An 18,891-nucleotide genomic window follows, 5' to 3' on the forward strand; every position below is an offset into this window, starting at 1 on the left:
GGTATGTGAATGATTGGTATGAGGTATTACGCAAGCCAAGCGGTAGAGCGAGGGGTAATAAATCACGAACGTACCGAATGTTTAAGGATGTATGGTGTACGTCCCGTGCTTACCGCTCGGCCCATTTACAGGAGGTACAGCTCCTCTGCATGTGGAACCCGGCAGATATACATATATGAATGTAAATGACAGGGTATGTTTTCAGTGTAGTGAGAGTTTTGACCTAAGTATGATGACTTGCGTGGACCTGTATGATGACTTGGCTGTTTTAGCTATCCCTGTCACGACGATAAATTAGTTTCACTTTTTAAACACCATGTATATTTCAGTGCCAACACTTGCTTTTATATGTTTTACAGACGATTGGTTAAAGCTTTCAGTGTTTGAGTCCTTGTGGCACCACCGCTGTACACAGAAATTTTACCAATATGTGAGTATCTGGGATACATATGGCGATAATATTTTCCAAAGTGTATAACCTTTGATTCTTTTTAACACTAGGCTTGCCAATACGCGTGGGAACTACATGTGTGTTCGTCTGACTGCACACCGTTCATGCTTGCATGTGATCATATCAATGTGTGTAGTACACCCTGTCCCTCACGGTGGAAATTTAGATTGTCATGTGTAACAGCAGAATAATGAGCCACTCACTCGATTATTTGAATTTGTTTCCGGGTTTTCAAACACGCCCCTCCCCATGCTCAATAAGAGATCAGGGGTATAAGGCACCCTTCCTCGTACCCCTGTGCACTGTTGCCACCGACTCACGTCAACGTTCAGCTGTTCCGTGCCTCATTTCCACACTGTTAATATGTCGACCAAAAGAGTGTTTAAAGTTGGATCAAGGGAGAGCAAAGTAAGTCAATATTGAGTATTTAAACTATAGATAGATATCTCGGAATTTCCTTATGGAAAGCTATGCTTTCCTCCGGGGTTGTGTTGCTGTAATGTCCAAATAGGACACGTCATGAATTCGTCGTTTCAAAAATAAATACACAAAATGTAACCCAATTTATATAAACTCATAGAAAACACGTTTTCTGTATTTGTTTGACAAACGTAGATTGTAATATTGTAATATCTAGATTATTTACACATGCGCAGATGAAAAAGATTTTGCATCGACTTGGACACTAAAGTGCTATCGGAAACAGAAAAAACCCAACTTTTTTAGGCTTTGACTCCGTATCCCTAAAATTTACACAACTACAACTAGCGTAGGTCGAAAGAACCCACATCGGCTAACTGGGCTTTGAGTGGGATGCGTAAGATGATATCCAGAAAATCATGTTTCCTCGTAAAATCGGGCAAAACGAGAAATACGAATGGCTGCTGAAAAAAATAAATCAGGCTATAGATGGCAGGTCGCTAAGCTACGAAAGCCTAATGCTGCCACTTTTGTAGCATAAAATATTTTTTTTCAAAGACAAAGACAATTCTCGTTGCTAAGAAAATTTTCTTGTTGCTTCAACTATTTCTTCGTTGCTTCAAGTATTTTCTCGTCCCTTCGAGTACTTTTTCGTTACTTCAAATAGTTTTTAGTTGTTTCGATTATTTCTCGTTGCTTCGAGTATTTAGTGGTTGCTTCAAATGCCTTTTAAAAACTTGAATGTTACTTCAAGTTTCTGTCAAAAACTTGAAAATTCAAGTATTTTCTCGTTGCTGTGGGTATTTTCATGTTACTTCGAGTATTTTTTTCGTTGCTTCTAGTATTTTCTCGTTATTTCAGGTTTCTGTCAAATACTTGCTCAAGTATTTACTCATTTTTATTGGTACTCCGATTAATTACTGACTATACTCTGTATTGACTCCGGATGAGCTCATTAACCGAACAGGGGTGTAGAGCATGGCTGAACTAATCAGTGTAATCATTGTGTGTGTCTTCTGGGAGTGAACCGCAACCACCACCACCACCACGCCGACGCGTTTCATATGGTCAGAGATCGTATAACACTTTCTAAACCTAATGTTGTCTTGTTTTTATCTGGGCACATATTTGGGCACATACCATCATTTCCAAGAGTACAGCTTAATTAAGCCTTATGCAACCAACCATAAAATGTGTGTTTTAAGCGGTCTGTCTTGAGGGAAGTCTGTCTTAACGGAAGATACCGTCCGAACCATATTTCTTAACTATTCATGATAATTTCATCAGACGTGGTACACATATCAAGCATGATCCATGGCTTTGCCTTTGGGGATTTAGACGCCGATGTGAACTTTATCTTTTGCGGTTTCCACCCAAATGTGACTTAGGCTGTGGATATGAGGATGCCATCTTGTTTGGAGCAGATTTCCTTTACTATACATGCTAGCGTCATCAAATGTGGCAGCATTTCAAGCATGATCCATAGATGTGCCATTTGATGGTCATACCCAGATATGAATTTCATTTTGTGCTGTATCCATGGACACATGACTTAGGCTGTGACTATGAGGACGTCATCTTGCTCGGAGCAGATCTCTTAATGCTAGCTTCATCAGACTTAAAAAATTAAGAAACAAATCGAAGCAACGAGTAAACACTCGAAATTTCAAGGTTTTGACCGAAACTTGAAGTAACGTGAAAATATTCGAAAGTTCAAGTTTTTGACTGAATCTTGAAGCAATGAGAAATTAATCGAAGGAACGAAAAAGTAATTGAAATAACGAGAAAATATTCGAAATGTCAAGTTTTTGAAAGAAACTTTAAGTAGCGAGAAAATTCTCGAAGTAACGAGTAATTAATCAAAGCAACGAAAATATTTCAAATGACGGGGAAATAGTCGAAATTTGAAATGTTTGAAAGGAACTTGAAGAAAATGTTTGAAGCAAAGAGAAAATGTAGAGGTATTTTATACACTATATGAGTTGAATATTGACTAATATCGAACGTGTCTTTCTTTCATAACGTTTACGTTGAGATATGTAAAATAGTATGATACCCACAGAAAAGCTTAAATCAATTATGGCATTAAACACCTTAAAATAAATGGGTGGCATGACCATCCGCTGATAAACAGGACTGGGTATAATTTGTAAATTTTTATGACGTGCTGTTTATGTCCCCAATTTAGTTTCCCTAAAGGATCACATTATCTCAGCTGATATCTCTATTCTCTAGCCCAAACCCAACCAACGTCTGTGACACCCGTTCTCACACACGATCCCACCAACTTGTTTCCTTTTATAATGAGACTCCATGGTAGCTACATCCATAGATTTGCTATTATTAAAGGCATTGTGTTTTACGTCACCTATCGCTTATAACGAATCTATGTTAATTTTAACTGGGCATTTAATAAGCGTCCTTTGTAATAAATGTCACAATGTTCTGTTCCAAACAGATTTAGACTTAAAAACAGCATTGCTGATTTCTGCACTAACGTCTCCTCAGTCAAGTCCTTTTTCTGTGTCTTATCTATCTGCCACTGTAATTTAGCAATGTACTATAAGGAAGAGGGGCCAGTAACGTTGGAGTAAGGGAGTCACAGGTATGTGTTATTGAAAGGGAGTAGTGTAGCACAGTTACGTGGGGGCAGGGAGTATAAATGCAACAATTTTGTACAGATCCACAAATGTGGTTGCGGTTGCGAAGCGTGGATACATATACTTCACCAATACACATATACAACATGTTTATTTCTTTAGTAAACAGATCCTCACTTGAGGAGCGAGGTTGGCTAGGAGTTACTTTCTTCCTATGGTATATCACGGCCGTGATGTTTAGGTACCTACTCTTCAGTTTGTATCAGGTATAGTATGGTTGTTCTGCAGTTAGTTGTGCATGTCGTCGATCGCTGTTGAACAGTTGCTAACAGGCAAGATTTGGGCGAGCAACAACCGCTCCACTTTTACAGTCACTTTATGATACTTAACGTATTATATCTTTATTGCAACGTTTGGATAGACTTTCTTCTTTGAGAGGCATTTTAGAAGTTGTAAACATGACAGAAAACCATGTAGTTTGTGTAGTTTTCGTAACCACACAAAATGTATAACTCATATATGTTATTGTAACTTTCAGCTTGCCCTTATTCAATCCAACTACTTGGTATCGAAACTTCAGGAGATACACCCAGAAGTACAATTTGAAACAGGTAGGTACTGACGCTTCCACAGACCTCTGTCATTTATACACACAAAAGTGAAATTGCAGAAACACTATATATAATATCTTTTTTCCTTTCTTTCATGCAGTTACCATGACAACTCCTGGAGACAGGGATTTGAGTCAGTCCATAACTAAGGTAAGAAAAGATTGGTATTGTTACAGCACTTCACGGTTATGCACGATACGTGAATGTGACCATTGTCGTTCTGCCCCAGGACTACACAAGGTAGTAATATGGTGTTGAACAAACCAGACATCTGGCGTTACAAAACGTCATTGATGCTGAAATATGGTTAACACGATCCCGGAGTCCCATTACATGTCGGCACCAGTTACGGAATCTGACAATCTACAGAATGAAACTGTAAAACACAACGTACTTCACAGGATGAATTTTATAATTTAACAAGCTTAGATCCTAAACAAGACGTATTTCAGTCCCGTGGCGCTTGCTCGTAAAATCTGTCTCAGCTCAGCTGATGTTGCTAATTGTATGGATGACATTACTTCAGATTGGAGAGTCTGCACTTTGGACACTAGAACTAGAAAACTCCCTGAAGAGCGGCAGTGTAGATTTGATTGTTCACTCTCTGAAGGACGTGTCCACCTCTCTGCCAGATGACCTCGTGCTGGGCAGTATTCTAGAGTACGTTCTACTTACTTCTCCTTGTGTCCCGCATTTACTGATTAATGTCAGATGTTGCTTTATTTTCTTCTAACACCTCACCTTGGAATATAACTGACATGTTAGCAAATAGTACATTTTGTTCTCGTCTTTTTGGAGCTGAAATAACTTTTGTCGATCTGACTCTCACTGCGACTGTTTATTGTGGCACTCAGGTGATAACCTGATTGTCTTTTCTGTGCTTTAACCAGGAGAGCAAATCCGTGTGATGCAATTGTGATGAGTCCCAAAAATCATGGCTATACCCTTGCAACCCTGCCAAACGGAAGGTATGTATTTGAACTAACTACGACAGACGCTGGTTACATGAAGCCAAAACATGGCCATTGTGAAACGGACTCCTATGTCATTGTTTCCAACACTGTAAATGATGTAGGGGATGTAACTGCACGTGTCCCCATTCCCTCGCCTGATATAAGCAAAATATGTTCTTTTCTTCCGACTGCGCCTATGTTGATACGGCAGTCTGAATAACTATTTTGTTATGATCATTTAGAAGAAAGGAATAATAATGCCTCTATCCTATACATTTGTAATGGTATTCTCACAGCGTCCAAAGGGGATAAGACGGCAACTTCTCACCTGGTATGCTGTTCTTATTCGTATGTACACTGGTCTTGGAATTTGTGTCAGCCAACATGCCCACAATCTACTCTTTCGGACTTGAAACCGATCCCAGTAGCCATTTAGTATTGACAGGTCAGAGATCCAGGGTCGGCGTTTCACTTGCAGCTCGCACAGAACGCCACTCGCCTGTTCCAGATACACTAATTTCCAGTTTGGGGAATCATAACGTCCGATCCTCCTCAAACGGCCTATCACGCCTGGTCTCACTGTTTAATGCTATGTCATGATGACACTACATGTTAATATCATACGACTGCTGACTGCCACCATTCACCCAGTCTCCTGGCGATTTCACCTTGCAGTGTTATTGGAACAAGCTCACTGAGACGTGCGGCCCAGATCAGGAGGAGTTACCCGCACTTGCAGATATACGACATTGTATCCTTCAGTGCAGAAACCCACATGAAGTGTAAATGAAGTGAACATACGTATTATTTGAATTATTCAGCATTCACATGTAATCTTTGAGTTCGATGGTTGAAAGAAAAGCTCAGATGTGTCAGTAGACAAAGATCGCCTGTGTTCGTGTGTTTCAGTAGATACATAGAGATGAGATCCATTACCTCTTTCGTGTTGACCCGTGAAGGCCCCTGGGTAGAATAGGCCTTCAGGAACCCATGCTTGCCATAAAAGGCGATTATGCTTGTCGTAAGAGGCGAATAACGGGATCGAATGGCCAGACTCGCCTACTTGGTTGACACATGTCATCGGTTCCCAGTTGCGCAGATCGATGTTCATGGTCAATGGATTGTCTGGTTCAGACTTGATTATTTACAGACCGCCGCCAAATAGCTGGAATATTGCTGAGTGCGGCGTAAAACTAAACTCACTCACTCACTTTCGTGTTTGTCAGTAAGATGCCGATGGACAATCCTTATCTACAGAAAAACGACGAAATGTCATCACGGATTTCAAACTATTTCAAAGACATGTAATATTGAAATATTATGTCTCTGTACTTGTCCTTGCCTACAGAAGTTAAAAATATTTTCATCATCGTCGTCGGATCTGCATCAAAATTTGTGCCTTATCCTCGTTTTCTGCGAGACAAACACTCCTTTAATAATGCCTTGACATTGGTCAGCGCGGCAACATAGACGGTCGTATCAAGAAGCTAGACGAGAGTGGTCAGTATGATGGGCTGTGTCTGGCTGCCGCGGCACTTGAAAGGATGGGCGTAGAGTACGAGAAGCGAACATCACAGGTGGGTCACACGACAGTTGCATATACGTCACAAGACTGTCAGTTACATACCCGCTACCGGTGGTTCTGGAATGACGCATCGTTTCTGAATGTATGTAATTTTAAGCATGATTCCATTTATATTTGGAAAGGAACCCCAGTGAGATGGGAGATTCAACACAACTGAACTCCTATTTTCCACCTAGCAACATCGGGTTTTGTTCATCCGGCGAAATCTTCACAACGTATCTTAAAAATGTTGTTTTATATTCAGATCTTGACCCCTGAGGATTGCCTGTACGCTGTAAGTCAGGCCGCACTTGCCGTAGAGTGTCGATCAAACGACGAGGAAGTGTTAAATTTACTTGACAACCTTCATCATAGAGACACTGCGATTCGGGTAGTTGCAGAAAGGGCATTCCAAAAGAGACTGGTACGTCTGTTTGCTAGTCATTTGACTCAAGTATGCGTAGATGAAGTTAATGGTAGCGTGAATGCGCAGATGACATAATGGTGGCCTGTGTAAACTTAGCTGGCGTAAAGTTGATGCATGTACGTGTACTTGTCGCAGTGTTAGTTTGTGGGGTAATAGTCGTGTGTGTAAGCGTTGACGGCGTTATGATGGTGCTTGTATACGTATGTAGCGTAATGGTAGTGCGTGTGTACACAGGTCGCATTGTGATGGGCGTCTATACGTAGACGGCATAATGGTAGTGCGTGTGTACACAGGTCGCATTGTGATGGGCGTCTATACGTAGACGGCATAATGGTAGCGTGTGTACACAGGTCGCATTGTGATGGGCGTCTATACGTAGACGGCATAATGGTAGCGTGTGCACAAGTGTGCTTAGTAGTGGTTTGTGTATACGTAGACGGCATAATGGTAGCGTGTGCACAAGTGTGCTTAGTAGTGGTTTGTGTATACGTAGACGGCATAATGGTAGCGTGTGCACAATTGTGCTTAGTAGTGGTTTGTGTATACGTAGACGGCATAATGGTAGCGTGTGCACAAGTGTGCTTAGTAGTGGTTTGTGTATACGTAGATGACGTAGTCATTGAAACGTTTGTAATCCGTGTTGACGGAGAAAGTCTCTAGTTGCTCTGGCAGAATGGACATGCGCGTTGTCCTGCTGGAAGACATGTCTTCCATGACGACCAAAATGTGGCACGACGAAGGGTCTCAGTGCTTGATCAGTGTAGCGGGCAGATGGTGCACCATTTCCTCTACCAGGACCAACATTCCAATACCATGGGCCTATTTTGTGATTGGGAGCAATAGCAGCCCATACCATTATGCTCTGGCCTCCCCACGAGCCTCCTTGGATGGAGTTGGTGTATATAGAGAGGTGTGGGATGGAGTTGGTGCATATAGAGAGGTGTAGGATGGAGTTGGTGCATATAGAGTGGTGCGGGATGGAGTTGGTGTATATAGAGAGGTGTGGGATGGGGTTGGTGTATATAGAGAGGTGTGGGATGGGGTTGGTGTATATAGAGAGGTGTGGGATAGAGTTGGTGCATATAGAGAGGTGTGGGATGGAGTTGGTGTATATAGAGTGGTGTGGGATGGAGTTGGTGTATATAGAGAGGTGTGGGATGGAGTTGGTGTATATAGAGAGGTGTGGGATGGAGTTGGTGCATATAGAGAGGTGTGGGATGGAGTTGGTGTATATAGAGTGGTGCGGGATGGAGTTGGTGCATATAGAGAGGTGTGGGATGGGGTTGGTGTATATAGAGAGGTGTGGGATGGGGTTGGTGTATATAGAGAGGTGTGGGATAGAGTTGGTGCATATAGAGAGGTGTGGGATGGAGTTGGTGTATATAGAGAGGTGTGGGATGGAGTTGGTGTATATAGAGAGGTGTGGGATGGAGTTGGTGTATATAGAGAGGTGTGGGATGGAGTTGGTGCATATAGAGAGGTGTGGGATGGAGTTGGTGCATATAGAGAGGTGCGGGATGGAGTTGGTGCATATAGAGAGGTGTGGGATGAAGTTGGTGCATATAGAGTGGTGCGGGATGGAGTTGGTGCATATAGAGTGGTGCGGGATGGAGTTGGTGTATATAGAGCGGTGCGGGATGGAGTTGGTGCATATAGAGCGGTGTGGGATGGAGTTAGTGTATATAGAGTGGTGTGGGATGGAGTTGGTGCATATAGAGAGGTGTAGGATGAAGTTGGTGCATATAGAGAGGTGTGGGATGGAGTTGGTGCATATAGAGAGGTGCGGGATGGAGCTGGTGCATATAGAGTGGTGTGGGATGGAGTTAGTGCATTTAGAGTGGTGTGGGATGGAGTTGGTGTATATAGAGAGGCATTAGAAGGGAGGGGTCTGATGTATATAGACTGATGTGGGAAGGGAGGGGTCTGGTGGATACAGAGTGGTGTGGGAAGGGAGGGGTCTCATGTATACAGAGTGGTGTGGGAAGGGAGGGGTCTCATGTATACAGAGGGCATGGGAAGGGAGGTGCCTGATGTATATAGAGTGGTGTGAGAAGGTAGGGGTCTGATGTATATAGAGTGTTGTGGGAAGGGAGGGGTCTGATGTATACAGAGTGTTGTGGAAAGGGAGGGGTCTGATGTATACAGAATGGTGTGGTAGGGGAGGGGTCTGATGTATATAGAGTGTTGTGGGAAGGGAGGGGTCTGATGTATACAGAATGGTGTGGTAGGGGAGGGGTCTGATGTATATAGAGTGTTGTGGGAAGGGAGGGGTCTGATGTATGTAGAGTGTTGTGGGAAGGGAGGGGTCTGATGTATACAGAATGGTGTGGTAAGGGAGGGGTCTGATGTATACAGAGCCGAATGGGATGGGGCTGGTTAAAATAAAGCGGTGTGGAAGGGCCCTGATGTATATATGTAGGAGATAAGGCGACTACGAGGGTTCACGATCTCTTGAAAACCCCAGTAGGGTTGGTTTCTCCAACTTATCAAGCATCTTTTAAAAATAATATATAACGATCGATATCGCTAGGCCCCGATGCCTTATAACAGATCTCCGTAAGAGGCGACTAACGGGAACGGGTGGTCTGACGTAGTTGAAACATGTCATCGGCTCCCAATTACGCAGATCGCTGCTCATGATGTTGATCACTGGGTTGTTTGGTCCAGACTCAATTATTTTGACAGACCGCCGCCATATAGCTGGACTATTGCTGAGTGTGGCGTAAAACTAAACTCACTATGATGGGTCTAACCTGGCCGATTTTCATGAACAGCTCGGGCATTCCACGTGTTGCACGTGCGCATGTGAGGTACTGACGAGCAATCCCATTCTTCACAGCGATCCTTCGTAGCCTAGTGGACACAAACCGCCAAGCTAGAGCAAAGGGTTGAAGGTTCAAAACCAGGTGTTGCCACAATATATATGAAGTTTCCAATATTTTACGATCAGTGATCGCAAGACAAAATTATTTCAAAAGCTTGGTTTAGATATAATCAAAATCACTTTCCGGGGACTTACATTTATTATCTCTTATTATATAGTGTAACCATGTTTTCCTTACACCGTAGGAACGTGTACGCCTGTACATCGTTACGGATCAGGAAGTGAACGAGTTGCTATGCTTACGGGGAGTGTGTGTCACACAATCAGTGTAACATGTTGTGAAAAAACAAATTATTATATTTGATATATTATATTTCAGGCTGTAAATATGTAGACTTTTGGAAAGGTTTAGGAGAAAGAACGCCACATAAGCTTCTAATCTGAACCTCTGCTGCCAACATTTCCCGCAGCAACTTGACCTACCGGAAGTAACATATGTTTAGTTTCGGTTTTTATTACAATTCATAAGAAAATCTTATGAAATATACTTGTCGAATATTGGCACTTAATATTGAGAAATAAGGAAATTATAAGACCTTTATATGCCTGGTATCAAAACCCATTGAACGCCTTACGTCAAATGGTTCTGAACGAGTGAAAGTGACCTCCGCATATTTAGCGTGCATGAATTAAGTCACATTGTTTATAGCCCTATACTGCGTATTTTTCATACATGAGGGTTAATATCAGATGCGAGCAAGTATCTAGTGTGATTAATTGAGTTAGAGGTGACCAAATATTCTTTTTTTACATTATCTGGACACTGCTCACAAAAATGTGGCATGTTCAAGCTGAAATTCAGCTAAAGCCTTCTTGATCCTATAGATATTGAAATCCTGTTCCTGAGGACATTTCGGTTGTTCAACTCCATACAAATTGAGGAGCTCATGCTAAATGATATCCCACAATTTCTGTTCAAACTTTATCCTCAAAATGGTTGACGTGGCCTGAGTGTAACATATGAACGAAAGGTCTGTACAACCAAGGACAAACATTTCGCAAAGAACTTGTGTCACACAGTACTTTGGTAAGGAATAGATTTGCTGAGTAGTAATTTCATGCCGTGATTTATCTAACTGAATGTTTTCACTAAATCAAAACAAAACAACACGCATCGAATCGACTTGCTGCCATGTTGAGACCAGCTGATCCTTTGACCTCAATGCACCGCACGTTACTAAAGGCTTGTCGATGCACGCTTTTCACACTTCTTGCGTCGTCACCGAGGCGTAGCGGGGTGATATGACTTTCGCAGCGGGAGTATAAAAGTCGTATCTCCCGCTGGCGGATCGTGATGGATGTACATGGTATTTTATCAGAGTCACGTGGACCAATCAAAACTCGACATTCTTACATGAGGCTAGATAAGGGCATTTGATTTCATTACCCTTAACTGTTTTAACACTATCGACGTGTTGGATCTGGATCCAGGCCAATCGCCTCATAGACGGTACTGCCTGTAGCTTTAGCGATCTCCCCTTCTGAAAACCATTTCTGAGACCTTTGCTTCAAGATATGCTGCTCAATACCCGTTGAACTCTTCTTGACAGTGTGCAGGGAGTCATCGGGATTTGAGCAAACATAATTTTGATCCAGAAACTATGAGATGAGACCAATGTTTCTCTTATATCTTTAATTCTCACACTCAGCAAGCGAAATACGTCTTGTAACTCAGTGACACGTGCTCCAAATAGATGGATATTGTCCAAAGCCAATTGGAGTCTCTCTATGATATTTTGTAAAAGATCCTGTTCTTCCTACCTTCTTTGCCTTATTTCTGCAACTGTTGGTGATGGTTCACACCCAGTAGGTCACCATTCCTTTCATCTTCAGTGATGCAGCTGTTGATCTTTTTAAAACAAAAACACATTTTCATAGGCAACCATGTAATTCTGCAACCATATCTAAAAAGTCTGACAGAATTCCAAATGAAGTTACACGGGAAAGTATGCTATTACTGGCAGCAGTTCTTATGTCAAGAACCAAGAGAATTTTGGCCGAATTTGGGATGCAAGTGACATTACACATGTTTCTGTCCTGAGTTTGGACTTTTTGTTCCATACATGGAACGGATATATTTGCCAAGAAATAGTTTATACCCTGTCAGCCAGACCATTTTGATTTGCCGACCATATCGCATTCGGCGAATGTTATCTGTACCAAGGAAACTGACAACATCCATGAAAAGCAAGGAGGCAACATTTGTCAATGGAAATGGATTGAGTGCAACCGGTTTGTTAAATCTGGCGTACAGTTCAGACAAACGATGTTTTGTTTTCAATTCTCTTACAACTTTTAGCATCATTGTACTTATTTGCGAAATATGAATGTTGGTCTCACCAAATTCATCAGATTCCGAGCAAACTTTCTTTCCTCCTCGGAGGCTCACACTCACTATATTCCTTATCTAAAATGTTCAAGTCTCTGGGATGTCATCTACGGTTATTTCCTTATGAATCAAGAAAGATTAGATGGGGCCTGTTTGTATTCTTTCTTCATATACTTTAGTGATTATTTTGGACATAATCGAAACATGCATGAATTTTTAAAAATGTTTATTTGTTCATACTGTTTGTTTGGTTGTATAATAATTGTATATCATTTGGTTTAACATCGTGCTACTTTTTAGAAGGGATGTTGTCTAAAAGTCGTCTATGTATTCCTCATTGATGAAAGGTTATAAATATACACTGGATATCCTCATTGTCTACATTTTTACATCCTGGAATGTCTATAACAATGTGTTTTATCACAAAATTCGACGCTGAATGTGTCACACACACTCCCCGTAAGCATAACAACTCGTTCACTTCCTGGTCGGTAACGATGTACAGGCGTACATTTTCCTACGGTATGATCTTGAAAAGACTGTCCGAGACGACCGTTATACGCGAGCCAGGTTGATAAAGAGGGGTATGGTAGGCGCCTGATGTACATACAGCGGTGTGGGATGGGGTTGGTTAATATAGAGCGGTGTGGAAGGGGCCTGATATATATAGAGCGATATGAAGGGACGTAGTATATATAGAACCGCTTGGAGGGGGCTTGTATATATAGAGTGGTGAGGGAGGGGCTGGTGCATAGACAGAGGCAAACAAGAGAACATAAAATCACATATTAACATCAGCGGTAGAATGTTCACCAAAACACTCACCTGCCGCTCTTGATACAACAGGCCCATTCCATAGAACTCTGTATAATCCTGCACCACTCTGTATACGTCAGGCCCATCTCATACCACTCTATATGCACAAGGGCTGGTGTATACTGAGTGGCACTGATGGGTATCTTGGTATGGAAGGGTGAGTGAGTGAGTTTTTAGTTCTACGAGGCTTTTAGCTGGTAGATACAGAGTGGCATGGGATGGGACTGGTGTACAGATAGTGGTGTCGGATGGGGTTGGGTATACACAGCACTGGGAGGGTTTGGTGTATATAAAGCTGCATGTGATGGGTAAGAGATCGGGCTGGTGTATATAGAGTGGCATGGGATGGGACTGGTGTACAGATAGTGGTGTCGGATGGGGTTGGGTATACACAGCACTGGGAGGGTTTGGTGTATATAAAGCTGCATGTGATGGGTAAGAGATCGGGCTGGTGTATACAGAGTGGTATGGGATGTGACTGGTGTATATTCAGTGGTGTGAGAGGGGCCTGGTGTATATTGTGCGGTGTATACATATAGAGGTATGGGATGACTAGGTTGAATTAAGCTGTGTTTTACGTCACGTAGGCATTATTGCAGCTATGCAGTGACGAGATCAAGTTTGCATTACTAAAAGTTTGAGTCCAAGGCCCAGAAGAGTTTTAAAAACATACACTTCCATTACGTTATTGATAAAAAACTTTAAATGTCATAGTACCAAATACAAAAGCAAGTATGGGTGAGTATCAAGTAGTATGGGAGTAGTATGGGAGGGACCTGGTGTATACAGGGTGGTATGGGAGGAGCCTGGTGTATACAGGGTGGTATGGGATGGGGGTGTATCGAGTAGTATGGGAGGGGCCTGGTGTATACGGAGAGAGTGTTGTTAAAGATTCAGCCACTAGTGTCAATGTGTGATTTTATGTCCACTTCTTTGCGTCCATTCCTTGTTATGGCAAGAGCAAGTCCGGGTTCTTCCGTATATTACAGGCCATTGTATTTCGGTATACTCATCGGTACAAGCTATGTTTACTCAAACATTCCTCGATTTTGTATAATATTTACCTTTGAGCCATTTGCATATCATTACGCTTGAGGCGTAAAGCATTAAAGTTTTATCTGTATTTGTGAACATGACCTTCTTGGGCTAATTCAACATTCCATTTGACAGAATGCCGGTTGCAGCGAACCAGTGGGTGCCCATTCCATTCTGAAGAATGGTATCGTAAGTATGGAACGGAGATAAAGAAAACATCTCGTCAGAATTGACTTTCCTTTAACTGAGCGGCAGGTGGCGAGGCGGAAATTGAACCATGTTTTACGTGCCTAGTGTTTTGTTATTGAGTCGGGCTTACAAACAACAACCATATCGACTGTAGACGATGTCTTGTTGTGCCAAAACACAGCAAGCAAAGTGAAAAACAACAAAAGCTTACCACTTTTTGTGGTGGTGGTGTATGTAGGATTGGCTCTGTGCCTTTGATTTGACTTGCTCATACCGTGTCTAAGATTTAACTCTTACGTTAGAAATAATATGCTGTTGAACATGTACATATGTTTTTTCCACCAAAGTGTGCTGCTATATTTATATCTGTGTCACTTGAATTACACAAATTCTCACTGATTAGTCGGGGATTTCTACCCCAGGAACAACGTCCGAGTGGTAGAGCCAGCGTAAGGACCGCATTGCATGGGCTATATAATCCTTACTCAGTCATTGTCGGCGGGTATTTTGTAATATCCACATACAACTGTTGTTTACCAACTCAATCGTCTTCGACTGATGTATTAAGAGGTTGTTGATATGATAACGGACCTCTGAATCAAGTATTTTTTTAAATCACTGTGGATCGTGGAGTAGAGTGTATGAAATCATTATCACGAGTTATTTCTATTGACGCACTAATTATCAAGCAGATGATAATATGTCATTAAACATGTTGATATTTGTTCAGGATCTGAGATGAGAATCTTGATTTGTGTGATTATTTATTTATCTTAATCATATCACTGGTAAGTTTGACTGGGTGCTGGCGATTCTGTTCCTGTGTTGGCAACTAACAGTATTGTGTTACATGTCGACATAAGTGAGGGGGATCCGCCTGCCACCGGGAACTAGAATCATGCGTTTCAGTGGTGATGGAGACATACATTCATTGATTCGGGTGTTTAAATATAGGTGTTCGAGTATATAACATATCCAGCTCGGACTGATTTGGACATGTTCGACATGTTTTCAGCTGACACTGAAAGGCGCGGTGTTTACTGCCGACGGGAAGGAGGCCATCTTTGATGAGGAGACTACAACGCTCCCGAATGGTTTGAAGGACGCATCTGAGGTGAGGATCATTCAACCTCCACATCTCAAAAATATTATTTTGATACTACCACCAGGAGTAATAATTCGGCGTTAGAACAGTGTGTCGCCGATGCCTGTTTCACCACACTTCTTAGGAATACTTAAGACGTTTTCCTATAAGTCGACAGATAGACTGGAAACACACACACACACACACACACACACACACACACACACACACACACACACACACACACACACACACACACACCACCTTTTTCCCCGGCTCCCCCTTCTCAAAAAGATCTTCAAGTCACTTTCAGAGGTAGGTTTTTTTTTCACCACCACCCCTCAGTCACGAAGCGAGGTGAAGCGATCTATATATATGGTAGTTAAAGTTGCCTTCAAGCGATATCTGTCGTATTTCAAGTGTAAGTCACTCTCACTCATCTTGCTCTGTTTTACTTGAATATCAGTACTGTTTACACAAAATCAATTGAGCCTTTACTCAAATGAAGATAATGTTTGTTACAGGAGGGGTGGTCTGGCTTGAAGCAGTACTCATGCATTGTTCCCGGGAGAGGCAACGATCCGCGCCCCTTTCAGGCAGCCGAGACGTTAGGCACAGAATTAGCTGATAGGATGATTAAGAACGGTGCTGAAGATATTCTAATTACAGTGCGAAAACAGATCGCGGCCCAAGGCGCAGGCGGGAAATAGTTACTCATGTTACCTGTGCTATGCTGAAAAACATAATTCACAAAATATAAGTTCATTCAGACAAAATGTGTAGAGAGTAGAGATATTTACAAAAGAAACAAGACTTATGTAAAGTATTACTAACATTTCTGTTTTATCCACTGTCCTTCCACAACCATATGTGCAAGTACAGATGTCAGACGATCTTATGTAAATGGGAGGTTTTGCCTCATGGTTTGTAGATATGACAGTGCATCGTTTTACAAACTCTTTTCATGGGGAAATATATGGAATAAACGCTCAAGAGGTTTAAAAATCCACACGTTCCGTTTGGGCGCTAACGAAAACATACCGTGGGTGCGATAGTATTACAGAAAGAATGAGTCACATCGCATATCGCAACAGGTCCTGGCCTTAACAACGCTACGATATTTGCTATGTTATGTCTGTCTATACGAGCATGCCTCTCTATACGAGTATGTATGGCTATCCATACAAGAATGTCTGCCTGTCTGTCTAAACAAGTATATATGTCTGTCTACACGAGTATGTCTGTCTGTACGAGTGAGTCTGACTGCCTATACGAGTATGAATGGCTGTCTACACGAGTATGTCTGGCTATCTACGCGTGTATGTCAGGCTGTCTATGCGAGTATGTCTGTTTATACGAGTATGTCTGGCTATCTACGCGTGTATGTCAGACTGTCTATGCGAGTATGTCTGTTTATACGAGTATGTCTGGCTATCTACGCGTGTATGTCAGACTGTCTATGCGAGTATGTCTGTTTATACGAGTATGTCTGGCTATCTACGCGTGCATGTCAGACTGTCTATGCGAGTATGTCTGGCTATCTACACGTGCATGTCAGACTGTCTATGCGAGTATGTCTGGCTGTCTACGCGTGTATGTCAGACTGTCTATGCGAGTATGTCTGACTATCTACGCGTGTATGTCAGACTGTCTATGCGAGTATGTCTGTTTATACGAGTATGTCTGACTATGTACACGACTATCACTCTCATACCCAGAGTTCCATGCTGTCACTCAGCAACGTATCTCTGCCACAGGCCAGAAAGATTCATCACATCTTACACAGTCCATGCAATAATGCACGTTTCTTAACTTTTATGGTTTTTATGTGATTACAATCTAATTAAGCATCGTTGTAACGTGTATTTCGATTTGGGCAACGATCCTCTGTTTACATGGATTGTACGTCACCACGTGCTTTCATCGAAGCTTTATGGAGAGCAAACAATGCAGCCGGTTTGAAATATAAATATGTATTGTCATAAACTTTACTGTCGCAGTTGAGGAAGAATATTTACGTAACAGTGTAAAACGGTGTCAACCCCTCACCGAATCGTTAGCGTTATGCCGCTTATTTCTGCATATCCGAGTGTGTTTAAGAAAACAATCCGGTCACGTGATATGGAAAATTAACCTGTGGCAGTGATGATTTGCTGAGTCATCGCTGCGCTGGAGTGTGCACTAGTATGTCTGCCTGTCTATACGAGTATGTCTACCTATCTATACGACTATATCTGTCTGTACGAGTATATATGTCTGCCTGTCTATACGAGTATGTCTCTCTACACGATTATGTCTGTCTATACAAGCAAGCCTGGCTATCTACAGAAGTATGTCTGTCTATACGAGTATGACTGCCTGTCTGTACAAGTATGCTTGGTTGTCTACACGAGTATGTCTCTCTACACGAATAGTCCTGTCTATACGGGTATGTCTGGCTGTCTATACGAGTATGTCTGGTTGTCGATACAAGTATGTCAGGCTGTCTTTAGCAGTAGGAAGTATCACAATGTCGTATGAACCAGAGGCTGTGGCAATACTGGTTGTCAAACTCCATCCCAGTCACATGGCGCTGGTCTGCTAATAATTGATTCTGACCCTGACAGTGTAACGTCATGTGAATGAAATCATGAGCTTCCATCTGCACGTTGTAGCTACAGTTACATGGATCAACCAAGCAAACGAGCCATATCATAAAGACAGGCATGAGCTACTTGTAACTAATGGGAACCGGATCTTCAGCTGAGACTCATGTACATGGACAGTACTTGTGAGCACTGTTAGTACTATCTTTCCAAGTAGATATGTGGGTAAACTTAATCAGACTAAAAGTAAATGTAGTTTTGTGAACATATGTATATATTCCAGTATGTTAAGACGTAGCCGCAGCCACAGGCTGAAAGTTTTGAATGTACCTCGGTTCTTGGGACTGGATGGTATATGTCCGTAGAGACGTGCTAGCAGCAAGAATTGAACCCAGTACTGTAATTCCCAGCATTTGAGCTCCTGGTTAATGAGAGGAAAGTGACGAACGTCTTCACACGGTTGCTGGCTTTACTTCCCCGATGAAACAGACCATCCTTAGTCTAGCTGAAATGCTGCCACTTGTTGTTTGATTCGTGACATAATACACCTCGTGGCGTTATCACACAACCAGCTTGTAGATTGGAGAGGTGTATTATGTCAGTTGGAATGCTACTAGTTAAAACTAGTTGGACTGCTTTCATACATTCACATCTTTATATATACAGAAATAAATATTTCCATTTTTTATGCTTGTTTTTTTTTGGCATTTGTATGAACAACACTGGAACGAACGTCACATACGAGCCTTTCCACTTGGCTAACTGTGCAAGACAGATCACACGGTTATGTGCTTGTCGCTTGCCTACGATCTCTCTGAAACTATTGACACACGGTGGCAATCTCAATGTGCTGTGTGAGATACATGTGATGGTATGTGTTGTGTGTTAGATACACGTGGTGATTCAGTGTCTGTGTGAGATGCAACTGTTACTGATTATCACG

At 42.1% G+C, this 18,891-nt stretch overlaps 1 protein-coding gene across 1 annotated transcript; it reads left to right on the top strand.

Annotated features, from left to right (window-relative positions):
* Nucleotides 1-746: 746 nt before the first annotated feature.
* Nucleotides 747-18,634, top strand: LOC137261740 (porphobilinogen deaminase-like). Its single transcript, XM_067799523.1, has 11 exons — nt 747-859; nt 4,010-4,082; nt 4,183-4,232; nt 4,609-4,742; nt 4,973-5,050; nt 5,711-5,786; nt 6,493-6,612; nt 6,865-7,023; nt 14,226-14,279; nt 15,295-15,393; nt 15,888-18,634. The coding sequence occupies exons 1-11, from the start codon at nt 815-817 to the stop codon at nt 16,071-16,073; spliced, it is 1,074 nt and encodes a 357-aa protein (XP_067655624.1). The 5' UTR covers nt 747-814; the 3' UTR covers nt 16,074-18,634.
* Nucleotides 18,635-18,891: the final 257 nt, after the last annotated feature.

This window comes from Haliotis asinina, chromosome 14, assembly GCF_037392515.1.
Source record: "Haliotis asinina isolate JCU_RB_2024 chromosome 14, JCU_Hal_asi_v2, whole genome shotgun sequence".
NCBI classification, from domain to species: domain Eukaryota; kingdom Metazoa; phylum Mollusca; class Gastropoda; order Lepetellida; family Haliotidae; genus Haliotis; species Haliotis asinina.

Bases quoted from the DNA above. Each gene is read 5' to 3' on its own strand.
- LOC137261740 (XM_067799523.1), top strand. From the start codon at position 815: ATGTCGACCAAAAGAGTGTTTAAAGTTGGATCAAGGGAGAGCAAA. The intron at 6,613-6,864 runs GTGGGTCACACG...TTTTATATTCAG, and splicing joins ACGAGAAGCGAACATCACAG to ATCTTGACCCCTGAGGATTG. The intron at 14,280-15,294 runs GTAAGTATGGAA...ACATGTTTTCAG, and splicing joins CCATTCTGAAGAATGGTATC to CTGACACTGAAAGGCGCGGT.